At 49.2% G+C, this 18,775-nt stretch overlaps 1 protein-coding gene across 1 annotated transcript in view; it reads right to left on the bottom strand.

Moving 5' to 3' along the window:
• PLXNA2 (plexin A2) overlaps window positions 1-18,775 on the bottom strand; it is a 197,483-nt gene that overhangs the window by 56,740 nt on the left and 121,968 nt on the right. Inside the window, exons 5-9 of the mRNA XM_081121199.1 lie at window positions 13,494-13,594; window positions 9,941-10,064; window positions 8,077-8,230; window positions 7,354-7,450; window positions 4,245-4,359 (exon numbers count right to left, since the gene is read on the bottom strand). Coding sequence (XP_080977325.1) covers window positions 4,245-4,359; window positions 7,354-7,450; window positions 8,077-8,230; window positions 9,941-10,064; window positions 13,494-13,594 — 591 coding nt within the window. The remainder of the gene's footprint in view (window positions 1-4,244; window positions 4,360-7,353; window positions 7,451-8,076; window positions 8,231-9,940; window positions 10,065-13,493; window positions 13,595-18,775) is intronic.

Raw genomic sequence — 18,775 nt, 5'->3', positions numbered from 1 at the left:
AGCTGGGAGGAGGCAACAGGACCACAGGGAGGGCAGGACCCTGGCACAGGAGTCCTATGACCTTAGGGTCCCGTCGCCCACCCATTTAGCTGTGCATCACCAGCTTTCAGGGCTGGGGACCCTCCGCCCTCTGAAATGACTTCTCCCACGTGAAAATGGCATTATCTTCACCCACCGGACTTCAAAGAGAGAGAGCAGCCAGCATCCTGGGAAGCTAATCGGATTTATTTGGTTCTATCTTTCCCCTGGGGCAGGGCATAAAGAAGATATTTATGTATCTACATCTAACTAGGCCTGGCTTAGCCATGGAGGGAGATGAGCTTTTAAAGCTGAAAGTCATACATATTCCCTTGCACACCGCTTGCTAACACCATGTCGCAGCCGGATCCGGCCCAGGGAGGCAGAGATTTGGGGGCTCTCATCAGAGATCTGCTGTGCTCTGAGTGGGGAAAGGTTCAGTTCACGACCTTAAAGGAGTTCAAGAGGTGAATCAACTGAAATTCAGTTTTCTCATCCAGAAAATGGGGCCATTAATAACATGACACTAGATTGCATGAAAGAATATAAACTATGTCACAAATGGTAATGGAATTAACAATGTTAACATTATTACTGCATATTTCTCTCGTATGTGTGCACCTAAATCTCAGTTAATTTTTCTATAATAGAGTCCATTTCATAGAGTAGATTAAATGTATATTTTAAAATATGGCATATATAGTAAGCACTCAAGAAACGCTTGCTGCTATGTTTTTATTTTTGTAACATATTCACTCTAAAACGGTGGTTCTTTGCTGTCAAGTCTAAGCGTGGAGTTGGTCTACCAGCTGTCTGTAGACAAGTGGCAGGCTTACCTCCTGGGCTGGCAGCCTCTGTATCTGGGTGTGGCACTAACGACCCACCTGCTACCAGCGGTTTCTCCATCCGTGGAGATGGATTTCTGCTGGTCCCTCCACCCCCTGAACCCTTAGGACTAACTGCAACGGGCCAGACTGACATCAGGTCCTCCAGTGTGGCCGTGGCCATGGCCATGCAGACAAAGCAGCTGACTGGCCCTGATTTTCTGTAGAAAGCATACTGTACTCAGCTTTTTTGGATGCTTGAGTTCTCTGTAGCCTTGGGCAAAAATCCTAAATTTTTAGCATCTTGGTTACTATTTATGTCAGATATGAATTATGTGAAACTGCAGGTCTGTTGCGGGAATCAATTGAGATGCCATATGTCAGTGGTTCTCAATCTTCGGGCTAACCTGGGATGAGTCCCAAGAATCTGAATTTCTAACAAGTTCCCAGGTGCTGCGGCTGCTATCTCCCGCCCCGCACTGAGAGCTCCTGTCACATGCGAGAGAACTACAAACGTGCGCCCCATTCATGTTGCTACGCAAATCAACGGATCTAATCAGTTATATGTTGTTTCTAGGAAGTAGAGACCTAAAATTTTTATTCAAAGTTAGGGGGGCCTTACTGGAAGTGTAAGAGACATTCTAGGAACCCCAAAGGGACACCTATGGGATTTCCAGTCCCCAGAAGAACCTGAGGCTGTCAGATAGAACTCCCAATGGAGTCAGGGGAACCTCTCCCAAGTTGGACACGTGCACCTTTGCTGTCCCCAGATTTTCAGGAATGGGGTTCCCATAAGCAGAGCTTTGGACAGAGAGAGCAGGGCTGGGAGCTATGTGATGGGAAAGGCTGTGCAGCAGCTGAGAGCTAACGCAGTATCGGGAAGATGCCGAGAGAGAGAGACTGGCAACCTCTCTGGGAGCCTGCACCCTATTTCCTTTCCTGAGAAAAATCGGGAGCCGGATGGAGCTAGGCGGAGCCTGGGCTTCCCTCACCAGCCTCCGGAGAGACTATCCTTGGGGCCGTCGGCCTGTGCACATTAGCAGAAAGAGAACAGTACCCCATTCCCACTCTGGGAAGGTGGGAGGTGAGGGGAGACATAGGTACCTCTCCCAGCCCAAGGGGCAGACATTAAGAAGAAAAAGCAAAACGAAATGGAGATGGGAAGCCTCTGGGTTCAGTCCCAGGGCCCTTTCCCTATTAATTCAGCCTGGAGTTGTGAGGGGTGGGGGTGCGGGTGGGGTAAAAGCTTCTCTCAGGCCTGGCTCTCGGGACTGCCTGAGTCTCATCCCCGGGGCTGAGAGGGAATTAACTGTGTTCCAGTGACTTCTAAAAGGGCGTGAGGGAGGCCGGCATGCTTCCAATTAGCCTTTTGGGGCTCAGCCTGCATGGCCTCCACATCAGGCAGTTTATTTGTCTTGCTCTGTGACACTCCTGCCCTCGCTCCAGCTGCTGGCAGTTGCAGGCTTGGCTTTGGGTTGCTCTTGCCCGAGGGGGAGCCCCTAGGAGAAAATGCAGCAGCTGTTCTTCCTTGTCTAGATCTGCACCTCTCTCTCCCTCTCTCTGTGTGTGCTCTGTGGTCCACCTCGATTTATTTTATGAAGGAATTTAGAAGTTTGGAAGTGGCCAAGGTGAAGGTCAGTCTCTGAGACTGCCTTGATCCTTTCCTGCCTTTACTCCGAGCAGGTCTTCCCGTGGCTTCTACTCTTCCTGGCCCACCTCGCCTCCATTGGCCATTCTTCTACTAACTCCCAAGCTGGGTTAACCACTTACTCTACTCCCTCAGCTCTTGGGCCTCTCCTGTCCATGAGAAGATAGGCCTGAAAGCAGTTTCATGCCCTCGCAGAATCCCGGCGCTGGGATGGATTTCCAGGCTCCACCAGGGCCGGTGCACTGCTTCCCGGGCAGCTACGTCAAAGCATAGCAACTGGCTACAGGAAAAACCTTCTCTCAAAGGTTTACAAGGCACTAGGTACTCCATCGAGGGGCACCTGTGGATGAGTCTGCCTTAAATGCCTGTGAGCACTGTCTACATTTCTCTTCTAAGGCAGGAAAATTCCATTTTTCTGGGTGAATGTAACACATATTGCTTCAGAAACTAAGAGTTGAAGGCCAAGAGTGTGTGTTTGGGAAACTTTTTAAAGGCCTACTTTCTTTTAAATTTTAATTTAAAAAATGTTTTTAGCTTTATTGAGGTATAATTGACAAATGATATCAAGGCCTGCTCGCTTCTGTTTATCCATGGAAGCAATCAGCACGTCTACCAAGGTGAGGAGACACATGAGACTCCATTTCTTGAAATCTTAGACACGTAGGCCCAAGGAACCCTTTTTTATCAATAGCACTTGGGTAAAGCGGTCATTGGTTCAGCCATTCTTTCATGCACGCGTTCTACAAACATTCATTGAAGAAGGCACTGAGGATTTAAAGACAAGAGCAGCCTTTGCCTTCAAGGAGCTTGTGGTCTAGTGTGAGAGGGAGACATGCGTAGAGAGGCTACAGTAATACATACAAATGCTACTCTGTCACCTATTTATGTGTGTTGGTTTTCCAAAGGTGGAATAAGAAGGGATGTGTATATGTGCATATGTGCATTTGTGTCAATACATAAAGTCTCTATAATTGTTCAAACCCAACCACTGGCCACCCTAAGGTGTGAGAAACCCTGGACACAAAAAAGGAAAACTAACCAAGCAGGCTTCATTGTCATAAGGCATTCTGTGACTATGTAAGAAAATCAAAGTCAACATCAATGAATACTCATGGGATGGAATATTCATTGGGGAGATCAGCAATTTGTTTTTTTTGTTGATAACAAAGGTGGGTCAGGCCTGAGGGATGAAACATTGATTATATAATAAAATGGGACTTTTAACAGGACCTGGTTATTTTCAAGAGCTGAATTTCTCTCTCTTTCTATAAGGCCACCCACCCAGTCATACATCAGAGTCAAAGAATCATTGAATTTTACACTTGGAAGAGAAGTTGGCATGAAAGAATGGTTGAGAGTGAATGTTCTATTGAACTAGACTATGTCTGCAGCCAACCAAAGGGCTTAGACTCAAAGAATAAATGCCATTCACTACGCTCTTCTAGACCATGGAGTCTGTTTGCTTGGATATGTTTCCTCTAAGCTTTCAGCCTCAACCTTCAGTTCCCCTCAAGCTTTTGAATTCACAGAGTCTTAGGAGTTTAGTAGATACAGCACACTTTTCTTCCTCTGGGGTGTTTCCTGCCACTTTTTGAGCTTTATAGTAACAGAGCTTTCTAATATGTAGAATCTCTGGAAGAAGGTCAAGATGGGACAGAGCCAGGAGATGGCCAAGCCACTGGACTGACCATCTGAAAGGGAGGGCCACGCAGATTCCCTGGGAACATTGCCAGGCCAAGGTGAGCCCTGCTTACCTCTGAAATATTGATCCGGCCCTCCTGGAAGGAGCAGGTGGTGGGGTCGTGAGTGCAGAGGTTGCGGTACTTGCACCAATGGCAGCGGAAGGCGCTGTTGACACAAGACAGGCACCTGCAAGGACAAAGACAGTAAGAGGCAAAGAGAAGGAAGCAGAGAGGGAGGACAAGGGCACCAGGTAGCCTGTGAATCTTGATGTTAGTCTGTTATCCTAGTCTCCTTCTCAGGAGGGTAGCTTGGTGGGGCTGTCCCCAGCACTGAGAATTGTGGATTCTCCCTCCAAGCTATTCACAGGACCAGAGAATTGATAAAAAAAAGAATCCAGAATGGAAATAATGTAACTTATAAAGCAGTGGTTAGCTAGAGCTGGCTGGTATCAGTTCATGAGAGCCGATTATTTATATCTTCAGGAATTTTGCAAGTGGGTTGACATCATGTTGATAGCTTGAAATTGGCCACAGAGGGAATATTTACACCATAGAAATTGGCAAATGCTAATATGAGTTTTTTTTCTCCCTGATTGCCGGTGGTTAAACATTTCCCAGCCTACCACCACTTATAAGACAGAAAAGCTATAAGAGCACTGGGACAGAAAATGGGCAGATCTGTTTCCAGTCTTGCCTCTGCCACTGCCACTGCCACTGGGGTCACGCTGAGTAAGTCACTTCACCTTTTGAATAGGAATTTCTTCATCTGTCTATAATCAAACTTTCCTGGCTACTCCCCAGGGCTGTTTAGCATCAAACCAGACAATATATAGAAAATGGTTTTGAAAAAAACAATGTTAAATGTATTATTTTCAAGCGCTTAAATTATCTGTCATTTCAAGCTCTTAAATCACATTTGTTGATGATGGGTTCATGTCATCTGTGTTCTTGAGCTTTGGGAGCTAAATAAAATGGAAGTTCCATTTAAATGGAAACTTTGTCCCACTCTCCAAGTACCCAGGCATCGGTAGCAATAGGCTGTGTATGTGGCTCATATGCATTTCTTGCCAGGGTGAGTGCTTCCTTCCCTGCTGTTTCACCTGGAGGCTGTGCGTATTATTTTGGTGTATGATCGGACCATTATAATGGAAATGGGTTCTGTAAGGTGAGATTGATCTTCCTGCCCCTCCACAGCTTCTCTACTTAGCCTTTCACAACTGGACAACCTGGAAGGGAAACAGCCCGGTCTGCAATCTGGCACCACCTAGTGGGGGGCTCTTATTACATTTGGGCAGATGGGGCTCAATTCCTGGGGGCCATTGGCTGTGTGCTGGGCACTAGCCATCTGCATTCATCTCTCCCTTGCAGATCATTTTTATCCCCTCTGGATATGCCCAAAGTTATTTCATTTCTGAGTTTAGGCCAGATTGACCGATTCTTGCGAACATCTTATAGTTCAGCAAGTTAATAATGATGATGAGAAGGGGTTCTTAGTCTGGCTCTTCCACTGGCTAATTTTGTGATTTTCACTGAAGCATTTGTCTCCTGCAAGCCTCAGTTTACCATAGTAAAAGGAGAGACTGAACTTGACTCAGACTTTTTACTGTGAATGCCAAGATAGAGTTTGGCAATAAAATGATGGAATCTGTGCTGTCAGGGAGACCTGATTCCACCCCCCCTAAAACTTGCTGCTTGTGACAGCACCTTTGTTGACACAGCAATGCATGGTTGAAAGGGGTGCCATCGCACTGGCCTGCCATGGAGATGAGAATGTTCTCAGGAACAGTGGGTTCCATAATCACTGTGTTGGAGAAGGAGAAGAAGGCTGGGAGGTTCTTTTTCCAAGATGCTAGCATTTCCCCAAACAGGGAGATCTGGGATGGGATATGGTGGTTAGTGGGCAGTTTTGTCTGTTTTGACTTCAGCCACTTACTGCCCTGCCCTGGCTCCTCCCTCTGGGCCATTCTCAGCACATCTGTTGACTTGTCCCAATGGGGCTTAGCTATGTCTCCTTCCTTAACTACTGTGGAGGCCCTAGAACTCTAGCAGATGATTCTAATCATCAAAATCAAGAGCAGAGAAGGGGAGAAATGAGGATGGCTCACTGTCTATTTTAAGGGCTAAAGATTCCTCTCAGGCTTAGCTGCAAATAGATCCTCTCCCCACGTGGATGCTGAGACCTTCGTGCCCACGGCTTAGACCCAAAAGACTCGATGCCTTGGAGTTCTGCCCATTATGGTAGACCCCAGGCCATCCCTGTCCCAGACAATGGGAAGGATGGGTCCATAGACTATTCCCAATTACTGTTCTCTCTGGAATGGAGTTGTTGTTTGATCTCTCTGCTTGCTGAATGTCTAAGGTCATTGGTCCTGTGACCAGCATTCCCAGTTTGTATGGAAGAAGTCTCAGTTTCTTTTCCAGAGAGGATCAGCAGAAAGTGAATGTGGGTCTCTCTCTCCACTGCTCCTCTCCAGCTTCCTGCGCAGCTGTGGGATCTCATAGCTTGTGGGCACCCGTTGTTAGGCATCCTGCTGCTGTAGATGCCTGGTGAGGTCAGCTGGGCTGTATTCAAGCCCCTCTGGAGGCTGGGGTTTGGTCTAGTTGCCCCCTCCTCTTTAAAAAGTTGAAGGCCTGGTTTGGACCCTGGTGGAATTAGAGCCTCCTCGCCCCGTCCCAGCCCAGGTCCGCATCCTGCGTGCTGGCCAGGGCTGTGGCGGCCCTCCTGGGGGGTAACTATATGCATAGTATAGCTGATTCTTACCCCTGGGTCCCTCTTCATTTGGTCATGGACGACATGTCTAAACTCTACTCACTGTCAATCTCTATGTTCAAAGCCACCAATGATTGGTCAGAAATGGAGAATTTTCTTATGGTTTCTTTATATCAAACCCTCTTTTTACTCTCTTAGCTTGAGAGTTGAGGGTAGGGCTGTTGGGGGGAGGGGGGGCAGGCAAAGGAGTCTCAATGAGACCAGAGGCTCTGGACAGTGTGTGCCATTCAGATTAATGTAACTCAATAAACTGAATGGAACTGGGAAGTAACATTGACAGAGAGCTTCTTCTGTCCCAGACAATGTACCAGGCCCCCTAGGCAGACTGGGAGGTGAAAAGGATATGATTCGAGCTTAGAGAAACCCCACACCCATATCCAGACCCAGGGCAAGACTCTGGCAAGGGCTTACAGTTGGTGGGCGCTGCAGTTGTAGAACTTGAACTCGGTGCTGACAAATATCTTCCCTGTCTCCTTGGATCTCAGCTGCAGTTCTAGCCCAAACCAATCTGAAAAAAAGAAGAAAAAAGGAGGGAGGGTGACAACCTGGGGGCCCAGTGGAGATCCTGAGAGTAAATCATTCAGCCATTCCAGGGCTCTCGGGGACAGATGGCAGACAGCACCTGCCTGAATCATCTCTTCACAAGAGTCCCTTTCATCCTGCTGAGACCCAGACACCCCCACACCCTGGTTTAAGGAAGAAATAATCCATCAGGTCCCATAAAGCCCCTTGCGTTGGTCTGGCAAGTTCAGCTACTGAAAGACTTTTCGAAGTATTAGGCCAGAGCCCCTCAAGCCTTCAGTTCTGTGGAGAGAATCCCAATGAAAACCACTGGCTGAAACCACAGCCATTCCTAGAAGGGAAGGGAAGTCTAGGAAAACTCTGCACACTGTGCAGCCTTAACCCAAACGGGAGCAAGGGATTTCCTCCCTCCTCAATTTCGCTTTGGGGCCTGTCAGTTTGCTTTCAAACTCAAACAAGTTATATAAGCCCACTTTGGTGTTGGGCATAAGGAGGCCTAGTCAGGCAACTTCTGTGCTGGTACTTGTCACTCCTGTCCCCTGTGTCCTCTACTCCTGGTTCCCCTCGTAGGGCAGCCCCTAGCATATGACTTTTGTGGCAGACACTTCTTACCTTGATCCAGAGGGATGACAGGGACATCCTTGTGCCCAGGTGAGATGCAGATGACTTGGCTCCCAGACACCTGTCCCTCCACCTCTGTCAGGTTCCCAAAGGCACATGTGATGCCCGCAGACAGATCTGGAGCATCACTCACAACCAGCCTGAGCTGTGGGAAGAGCAAAGAGGCTCAGGAGCAAAGGGCTGATGTCCTTGGAAGAGCCTCAGGGGCTTGGAGACCTGGGCCCTAGTCCTGGCCCTGCCATTGCCTGTTGGGTCACTAATCTCCCCTGAACTCATCTACAAGAAAGGGTGCCGATGTGGGTGATCTGACTTTGACACTGAACAATTCTAGTAGCACTACCAGGGTCAATGGTCTTTATCAATATTATTTGGGGGGAAGGTACCAAAATCCACCTCAGACACAGCTAATTTTGACATGAAACCATGCAAACTTGGAAGCAAGTCATGAGCTGAGCCCTTCACAACAAGCTTTAGCCTTGGATCCTGGGAGAGTATCACCAACCTGGAGGTTCCCCAGGAGCTCACAGGTTGGTGGGAGACAGCTAGCTCCCCACTCTGGGGCTGCTTATCAAGGTGGTGAATGTTCTCGGGTTTCTGCTTCTTTGTTTCTCTTGGGCTCTCAGCCTGCTGACAGCTCCCCTGGAGGGGGGCAGTCACTTCACAGGGTGCTTAGAGGATGAGAGAAAGCCGGGAAGTGGACACCAACAGCGCGATGTCAGCTGTTACCTATAACAGGTTCCAATGACCTAGGCCAGTGGTGTCCATCCTATTCAAGTGTGAACACCTTCCTTTGAATGGTAAAAATATCCCAGACTGTCAGAGGAATCTGTTGCTTGAGAAACTATTTGATGGCAAGACGCTGCTCTGAATTCAGTGCATGAAAAGTGAGTTTGTACTCAACGGCCACAATATAACATCTAAGTGGTATTTAAAACAATATGTAAGAAATGTGACTGGCTCCCTCTGACAGTGGGGGGTGTGTGCCCAGAAGGGGTCACAGTGACAACAGCCTTGTGGCCTCCAAGTTGAGAGCCGTGATATACGTAGGTGGGTCTCCCTCTGTCTTCCTACCAGCACCTGGTGGGATTTATTAGCAGGGGGCTTCTCAGTCACAGTAGGTGTCGCCTCGCCTTCCCATACATTTGCTTGCGGCTGAATCTCTGCCCCAGTTTCGTTTCCATGGGGCCCAGAGACTTAGGTACAAACTCTGCTGTTTGTTCCCTCAGCTCCATGGGAGCCAAAAGCTCCCCGTGGGGATGAATGAACGGAAATCTTGGAAGGTTCATTAACTAATTAACATTCGTGAATGCTCATAAAACCTTCAGAATGAAATAACTGTGCAGGGCCTGAGGACATGAAATATTTGGGGTTGCCCTTCGACAGGTGGTTAAGGGCTATTTTATTCCCTTTAATATTCTCTTTAAACACACAGACTGTGAATTAAGTCTGTCTGTCTGTTTCTGTCTCTGTCTCTCTGTCTCTCTCTCACTCACAGACACACACACACAAATGCAACTCTCAGGTTTCTGTGAGAGGCTGTATCAGTGGAGGATTGTAAATACAGCATACACCAAAGAATGCGTTATCTGCTATCGGATTGCACGGTGTCGCAGATGTTTGTTGTAAATGCAAAATCTAAGTTTACAAAACAGATCAATGGATAATGAATTTGCAAGGGGGATGGAGGGTGGCTGTGCCCTTTACAATAGCAGTTGCAGCAGGTTTTCTATAAATATAGTTTCCTGGGAGCATGTGAAGCACGATCCATTTACAGATCCTTGTGTGAGAGTTAAAGGAGCCCACCCACACACGTGTGTGCTCCGTGTCCCCACGTCCCCCTGGGTGCGTTACTTACCAGCCGGCTGTGCTCAGACACTGAGATGCTGCTGGGATGCACCTCGAGGCTCATGCACTGGCTGATGCTGGCAGCAAATCGATTAGGTTCCCAGGCCCGTTGGCACTTGTCCCTGCGGGAGCACCTGCCACACACACGGATTCACAAGAGGTCAGGCCTCTGAGACCCGTCTGTTGGGCTCCATTGTCCCCTAGGCTAAGTAAGAGGCCTGTGGCTGGTCTTCTCAGTAAGACTTTCTCTTGTCCCAGAGGCTTGGGTGCCTCCCAGATGGTCCCTATTGCAGTTAGAGACAGACTAAGGGGAAGTGGGACTAACTCCCAGAGTGCAAGTTGTGGTATGGACATAAAGCATAGCTCTAGTTAGCATCTTTATAGGCTTCTCAGTGAGTGAGGGAGGGAAGGTGGGGAACAGGAGAAACACACAAGTGGCTAAGAATATAAACTTTGGAGCCAGGCTACCTGGATTCTAACCCAGATCTATTGACTACTGACTCTGTTCCCTTGGGCAAATTACTTAATCCCTCTGTGCCTCAGTTTCCCCAACTGTAAAATGGTGATCTTACCTCATAGGGTGGCTGTAAGGGTAAATGAATTAGTACTTAGAAAATGGCCTGTTAGCCCTTATAATAATATTAATGATGACTATTAATATTATTCCTCTCGGGAGATAGTTAAAAACCTGGACGGGGTCTTCACTGTGTGGGGCAGTGTGCATGTGATCTTGTGGCTGGGCTAATGGCTTTCTGAAGGCAGGGGCCATGCTTTATTCACTGAGATATTCTACCTGTCACAGGGCACATTTTAAATAGATGTTTGTGGTGTGAAATAATGCCTGGAGACAGGGAGACAGGCGCGGAGTCGCAGCCAGGGCTGCCTCTGTCAGAAAACTGTGCGGCTGTTTCCCGACATCTTTATCTCTGGCTCCAGGCTCCTCTGCCCACGGTGGCAGGTGGGCACACGGTGGCACCTCCACACAGGAGCATTTGGTCACCGCTTCTGTCACACGGGAACACGCCGGTGCTTCCCCAAACCAATAGCCAAGGGACACTACCAGATTCCACAGCGGGGCAGCGAGTCCCACCGAACTCCCCCAGCCCTTCCCCCTCTCCCTTTCCAGGCACATAATGGATCTAAATATGAATGCTGTCAAAGAGGAGAATTATGGAGGTTTAAGTGAATCCTTAAGATAGCTCTAAAGTGAGCTCTTGACTGGAGCCTTTATCTCATTGACTCGCTGAAATGGCTCTTTTTTTTTTTTTATCATACTATTTATGGCAACAGCCCTAACAGAGATAAATAGCCCCGGAGACAATAACACACTTGCAAGAGCAAGGCACACAGAAGAGACAGGGAGGTTGCAAATCCCCCCAGACCCAGCGGCTCTTTAACAATCTCCCTCAGCCCTCTGCCTCCATTGAGTCCAGGCTGCGGACCAGGCCTGGGAGCTGGAGGTGGGCCCATCACCTCATTTCTCACCAAGGCAGGCTGGTGGTGGCCGGTGGGAAGGATGGCAGGAGGGGCTGGGGAAGAAGCAAGGGAGCAGCAGAAGAGAAAGCTCTGGATATGAACAAGAAAGAGCTTGCGCCCCACGTGCTCTGGGCAGGGAGAGTGGCTGGAAGGAGAGGTGTGCTCTGGTGGGTAGCAGGGAGTCTCTGGGGATAGGTAAGGAGTTCAGAGGACAGAGGAAATCTGAGACTGTGACGATGTGCCTCAGTCATTCTAGTAGCCACATCTGGCCTGGACCAGGAGGATGACGGATGGGCTGGGGCCACCAGGATGCTCAGGCATTGAGGACAAGTTTGTAGGCACAAGTGCCAGTTGGGGAATGCCATGTTCTTGCTGTTGGTTAAGTGACAATCCTCCATCCATAATTTTGGTGTGTTTTACATGGGAGAAGTGACACAGGTGGAAGCAGGGTGGCCATGACAGGGCACAGCAGGGAGTGGGTGGTACAGCTGGATGTCCCTACTGCACAGTGAGAGGGCAGGTAGCCCAGGACACTTTGCATGGAGCTAGGGTGGCTGCCAGGTTCTTTGGAGGAAGAATCCTCTTTTTTCTTTTAAATATGTTTTTACTGATTTCAGAGAGAGAGGAAGGGAGAGGGATACAGAGAGAGAAACATCGATGAGAGAGAGACATCGATCGGCTGCTTGCTGAATGCCCCCTACTGGGGATCGAGCCCGCAACCACGACTGAGCCATGTGCCTTGACTGGGAATCGAACTGGGGACCTCTTGATTCATGGGCTGATGCTCAACCACTAAGCCATGCTGGCCAGGCAGGAAGAATCCTCTTGAGGAAAGAGCCCCCTGGCTGGCAGGTCAGCTTCACTGAAGGGAACCTAATTTTAGCTACCTTTGCCACTCCTGGGCCACAGTAGGGGTGTCATCAGCATCTTTATCACTTGCCTGACCTTAAATGGTGACTCAATGTCCATGTTCTAGTGAAAGCATTTTTTTGCAAAACTTTTTGAGGAGTATTTTTCCTACAAACCCAAGCGGGGAACCCAGTATTTGTGGGCTCAAATCCAGTCCAGATTTTGCATCTGCGAGGCGCCTGCTTCCCTCTCTCTCTATATAGCCCTCCCAACACCTGCTGCAGAGGCTGGAAGCCAAGAGCTATTGTGCGGCCCCTGAACTCTGGCCCCCCGCCTCCGCCTCCACCCCAAACCCAAACCCAGCACATTTCACAGAGATGCTTTGCTGGCTGGCACTGAGCCACGGAGTTTCCAACTCCACTGGGGAACAGAATTCCTAGTCAGCTCCTGCCTTTCAGGGTTTTCACCCTTTTCTCTCCGTCTGCAGCTCTTCAAATTAGGAAATTTCAGTGTAATTTTGCATTTCTATTGAGCTGGCATCAATGGCCAGTTGGGATGTGAGGCCAGTTGGAATAGGAAACGGATTTCTTGGAATCATGAAATAATGAGGCCAGAAGGGCCCTCCCAAGAGTTCAGGGCGCATAGTAATTATTTTGATTTGCGTAGCCTATTCTGGGCTTCCTTATTTCCCGAGCATTAATTATTTTGTTTCATCTTCACAATTCACCTGTGAGGTAGGCATTGTCCCTATTGAGCAACGGGGACATGGGGGCCCAGAGTAGTCAGTGGACCACCCAGGGTCACACAGCAGCCAAGTGGAGTCCAAACTTCTGACTCTAGGGCCTGGCTACCTGCACTGGCAGCAGGAGATACCTAGCTCAGCCTGTACCCAGCAGGTTCTGGGGAAACCTAGAGATTCTACAGCTTCCCAAGTGACTTTTTCCAACACCACTACCCTTTCTGTACTGACAAGGTTTAGACTGAGAGTGGCTGGGCGGGCAGACTTTAAAAGTGCAATGAAAGACAGAGAGGCAAAGGCACTGCATGTGGAGGGAGGGCCCACGGTGACCCGTCTCCTCTTGCTGTTCTGGGCACTGCTACTATGGTTTTCATGACTGCTCAGTAGAGGGAAAGTCCTCTCTCCCTGCAAACCGCGGTCACATCCCTCATTAACACTCCCAGGAAAGTACCTGGTTTTGTGCATTCTAGGCCCTTCTTCAGAATGGTCCCAAACTTACATGTTGTGCAGGGCACACCAGCCGCAGTGAGGGTCTCCGGAGCTCAGGCACTCCCCGCAAGTTGTGTACTGCTCACAGGATTCCACAGGGACCCTGGTGATCTGGTGGAGGGAGGAGAGATCATGGTTAGGTTGGGCAGGGATGCTGCCCCGCTGATAAGCGTTCAGACTCATCTACAATCTACCCACACTTGCACTATCGCTGCCCCTGAAGGGGGGACATTGGGGGTAAATTGGTGGCCTCAGTGTTCTCATCTGGTTGCCTAACCCAGGTAGGTGCAGGTAAGCAGACTGTGCGTCTCAGGTGGCAGGTTGAGGCTTCTAGCCTTCCCAGAAGTGAAGCAAAACCTCCAGTGTCCTTCTGCCTGCACTGAAGTCCTCACAGGAGCTGGGCCGTGCTCTCCTGGCAAGTGCTGAAAAATGGTTAACTCTGCTAAAAGGCTGTTGCGTGCCACCAACTCGTCTCTGAAGAGCTTTCAGCTGGGCTTGGGCTGAGACATCCTGCCTTCACAGAAAACATTTAAAAAGGGGGAGAAGGAGAGACTTTTCCTATCAAATAATATTCAGCATGTGGCACAGTCTCTTTACAGCCAACCAAACATACCACCTGGATCCAATTACCCCATTCTCTGATGTCTGCATTCAGTTTCTTCAGTAAATGTCCCATTGCCTGAAAAGTCTGCCTAAATGGGAACATCCACAGAGATGAGCTGCCTGTCTGATTCTGTCTTGCTGGGGAAAGTGGGGATTTTCAGATCAAGCTCCTGCTCCCCACCCCCCACCCCAGATAGTGTGGCCTCTGCCAACTTCTGGCTTCCTGTGGTGCCTTGCAGGGCTTGAGCTGGCCCTGTTTGGACATTACTCGCCCCTACCTGCCCAGGGTGTGTGACATTAAGACTGGGCAAGAGGGTCAGGAGATTGACGTTTTCCATTTGATATGTCCCAGGTATCTGTGGCTGGCTGGGGCAGGAGGCCGCTGGGCCACAAAAACATTTGCTGGAGTGGGAACAGCTTCTCATTTGTCAGGGTGTAGAGGTCCCCCACCTACTGGATGTGTGAGCTCAAGTGAAAATCCAGCCTGTGGTCCAGCAGCACGGTGTTCCACCTTTGGCAGGGGGGCAAAGGATCTGATGGAGACTCCTTACAGCATCATCCCGAGAGGCTCGGGAGGGAGTCTAGCACTGCTTGTGTAGCAGATGTTTATTAGATGTCACTGTATGGAGGCTCTGATGTTATGCAGCAAACTGGACACAGATCCTGCCCCAGCAGAGCCCACAGTCTGGTAGAAGTTGGTAATTAGAAGCCGAGAGTTGCTCTCCACTGTGCCTGGGATAGGTGTGTGCCCTGGGGCCTTGGGAGCCTAAAAGAGAGGCACCCAGTACAACTGTCCGGAGGAAGGACATAAGGGTGAGTGAGGCCAAGAATGGACCTAGAAGGGCATTCCAAACTGACAGGTCACCATGCACAGAAGTCATCAAGTTCAGTATACACAAGTGTAGGGTGCACCCTGGATGGGTGGGGTGGAGATGAGGCTGGTGGGATGTTAAGCAAGGGCCAAATGACCCAAGGCACCAGCCTCACGAGCCTTCTTCTCTGTTGGGTGCCCCCTGCCATGCTTACAACATCGTAACACTTAACATTCTGTATCTCAAGGCTTTCTGTAAGTGAGTAACATGATCAGCTTTAAATATCTCTAACCTTCCGTTAATTATAAAAATAGAAAATGCAAAGAGAAGTGTAAAATACTGCAATTTGATTTTAAAAAATCTTACTTTAAGTGGAGGCTGGGGGATAGCTGGTTTGAAACTGCTCATGTGTAATAGACCTGAGGGTTTGTGTTGACTCTCTTTCCAACACGACCTGACACAGCGATGGGATAGCTGGAGGGGCTAATTTGTTCATGGGCAGCAGAAACAGTGTCAAGATTGAGAGAGGCCGCCCCCACCAGGGAGTTTCCCGCTCAGGTCTTTGCAATCTGCCCCAAGAAGGGTGTTGCTCAACCAATGATCCTTCCCAGAAAGGAGGTCACAACGGGGTAGGACCCAGATGTGGCATCTGAGGTACAGCTGATGGACCAGGCATGTTGATTTGGCTCAAAGACGACGAGTCTCATGGGCCATGGAGGCTGTTTTCCAATGTTTGAAGAGCAGCAGTGGGGCTGCAGCAAGACACACGGGTGAAAAGTTTCAGGAAAACTCAACAGAAGAAAGTCAAGGGTGTCCAACAATGCACCAGACCTCGCTTCTGGAAGGAACTGCCCCCCGCTCTGTGGGATGTGTAAGCAGAGTCGGAGCGGCGTGTGTCTGGGAGGCTGTGAAGGGATTTCTGCCCTCAGAGGAAGGCTGCACTAGTCCACTTCTGACATTCAGGATTCTGTTTCCCACAGTTTACCTAACTCCTCTCTGACACTGTTTATGGTTTCCGTCCTGTGTAACTTGTACAGTTAAAAGATAACATCCAGCCATCGCCACCAGCCTCGGATGTCGCATGGCCTTAAGGAGTAACCCTTGACCCCTGACTCATGGCCTGTGATTCCTACAGGAGCACCTTTCTGACAGGTGCTTGCCGTACACTCTCCCAGCGTGCCTTTTGGGACTGGGACCCTCAGCCCTTCAGGATATCTGGGACCCCAGCCGCCCACTTGGCTTCCGCCGGGCCCCCTCCAACCCACCCTCTGAGGCCTGAGAGCAGCAGCCCAGTGCCCGGCCTTCCTTTCTTAGGTTTCGGGCTCCGTGTGAGTGATGTCTGCATCTGGCTGGAAATTAAAACAACTGTCTGCATTGCATTCGGCCCGTCTGTCAAAACACAGCCCGGCTCTCAGCAGCTGGGCAAGGGGGCCCTGAATGGGAGCAGTGTCTCCGGCAACAAAGCCCACTTTCACGCCAAGTGCCACGGAGATAGTGAGAACCCTGTTCTTCTCCAAACATGAAACCAATAGCACAACTATTTTTCCTGTTTCCTGGGCCCTCCTGGTGGGAATTTTTTTTAATGCACTGAGTTGAAGAGCAAAGTGAAACAGGAAACTTATTGGGGCGGGGGTTGGTTCTACAACTAGACTTACTCTCTCCTCAGAGATGTAATAGCCACATACAAACCAGAGGAAAAAATGCCACAGGGACTGAGAGGAGACCCTCAACGTCAGATGTGACCATGGGCCCCCGTCTTCGATATAGTCATGCGTTGCCACATTCATTCATCACTCATCAGCCAATATTCATTGATCATGTCCTACACACAGGCCACCATTAAGCACTTCAGAGGGATAAAAACAGCAGCGGCATTAAAACACAGCCATCATCTTTGGGTTGCAAACAGACTAGCAATGAAAACAAGAAAGTGACGTGTGTTCTAAGAGAGGTGGTGAAAGAGGGCTGAGGGAATTCAGAGCGAAGAGAAAATACGTCTATGTCTGCAGTGGCCAATGCGACAGCCCATGTGGCTATGAGCACCTGGAAGGTGGCCAGTCCTGACTGAGATGTGCTGTAGGATCACAACACACACTGGATTTTAAAGATTTAGTAAGGAAAAAAAAGGAAAGTAAAAAATCACATTAATAATTTTTATTGACATGTTGAAAAGATAAAAATTTAGTAAATATTGGACTAAATAAAAATCATTATTAATTTCAGCTGTTTCTTCCCACTTTTTAAAATACGTCTGCTGGCAAAGTTAAAATTGCACACATTGCTCACATTTGTGGCTTGCCTTTTATTCTGTGGGATAACAGTGCTCTAGGTGGGAGTCCCAAGAAGGCTTTGTGAGGGACAGGGCATGTGTCTGGGTCCTGAAGGGTGAATGATGTTTATCCAGATGAAGTGGGTTCCAGGTAGAAAGAACCACATGAGCAGACACAGGAGAGCAGAGTGTCTTCAGAAAACCTGGTGTGAGGGCCAGGGAGCAATGGGTATAAATTGGGAAGGGCAGGTTTGGGTTAACTTGGGAAGGACAGAGAAGACCATGAAGCTGGGATATATGAAGCCTCTTAGCTCTCCAGCCTGTCACTCCTTGGTCAAAGGGTGTCCTTCAAAAAGAGGGGCCCTTGTGGCTCTTGAGGAGCAATGGCTCTCAATGCACGGTCTTAGGCTGGCACCCCTGGCATTATCTGTGAGTTTATGAGTCAGAGAAGCCAGAGTTTGTGCGACCAGGTATTCTGGGGAATGGGCCAGAATGTTCTCACAGCTCTTCAGCTGATTCCTGTGAACGCTAGAGTTTGAGAACCACTGATACATAGGAGCTCATACCTTGGGGAAGTCTTTTTGAATGTCAGGGCCCTGGAGACAGGAAAAAATGGAATGAAACTCTGTTGTGGGGCTGTGTAAGGAACTGGACTGATCTGGGAGAAAGTGGGTGGAGGTACCCTGGGGACTGCTTTATGTCCAGGAAGAAATTGGCTTTAATAACTCTGAGTCTATGGAGGCCCTAAAAGACCAAGTGCAAGCCTCTAGGGTCAGGGGGCACTTCACTCTGCACCCCAGGTGACAAGTGGGCACTTGTTCTAGGACCTGGAGGGGTGGGGTGGGATGAGGTAGGATGGGGTGGAGGTTGTCTCTGGAAGCTGTAGAAGGGAAGGAGCTTTCTCCTGGAGTGTCCACTGTGTCAGGTGGCACTCTGTCAGGGCTGACTCAGAGCTTAATGGGACACTCTATGAGGCTTTAATTAGTGTTTGTTTATTATGATTGCATTTTAATTATACCTGAGTCTCCCCCACCCCTTTCACCGAGAGCTGGGATCGGAGGGTGGCTGGGTCCTAGGTAGTCCTTAATGAGTGTGGTGATGAGAAGTCCAGGTTGGAGGGTGCCCTTTTCCTGCCCCTTTGCTGCCTTCTCCCCGGACCATGGAGCTGCTTCAGACTGAAGTCCACCCTCACACTCTGCATTCCTCTCTGCTTGATCTTATATCTTGTAATTATGCCTCTAATGAATATAACTGTCCTATTAAGTCGTTTACTTAAGAAATACTCTTAATTAAAGGTGACTCATACTGTGTTCTTGGCTACTCTGGCCCCGGGCCCCACATCACTGGTACCTTCCTTGGCCGGATTCAGGGGAGCTGGAGGTCTATGTAGGAAGGGCTCAGCAGGGCTTGCAGTTTGGGGAGGTTCTCCTGACCCTCTCTCCTTTCAGCACATGGGGTAGCCCAGGAGGTGCCAGGCCCAGCACAGTGAGGGACATGATACAGGATTGTTATTGGCTGTGGGGACATGTCGCTGGAACCAGGCTCATTTCTGAAGAGCCTAAAGAACAGGGCAGACCTATAGGATGTGGACCACCCAGGGTGAGGGCA

The sequence above is a fragment of the Miniopterus schreibersii genome (genome assembly GCF_964146895.1).
Source record: "Miniopterus schreibersii genome assembly, chromosome: 19".
Taxonomy (NCBI): Eukaryota; Metazoa; Chordata; class Mammalia; order Chiroptera; family Miniopteridae; genus Miniopterus; species Miniopterus schreibersii.
Note: the sequence above shows the minus strand (reverse complement) of the source record. Positions and strands in the feature narration are given on the sequence as shown.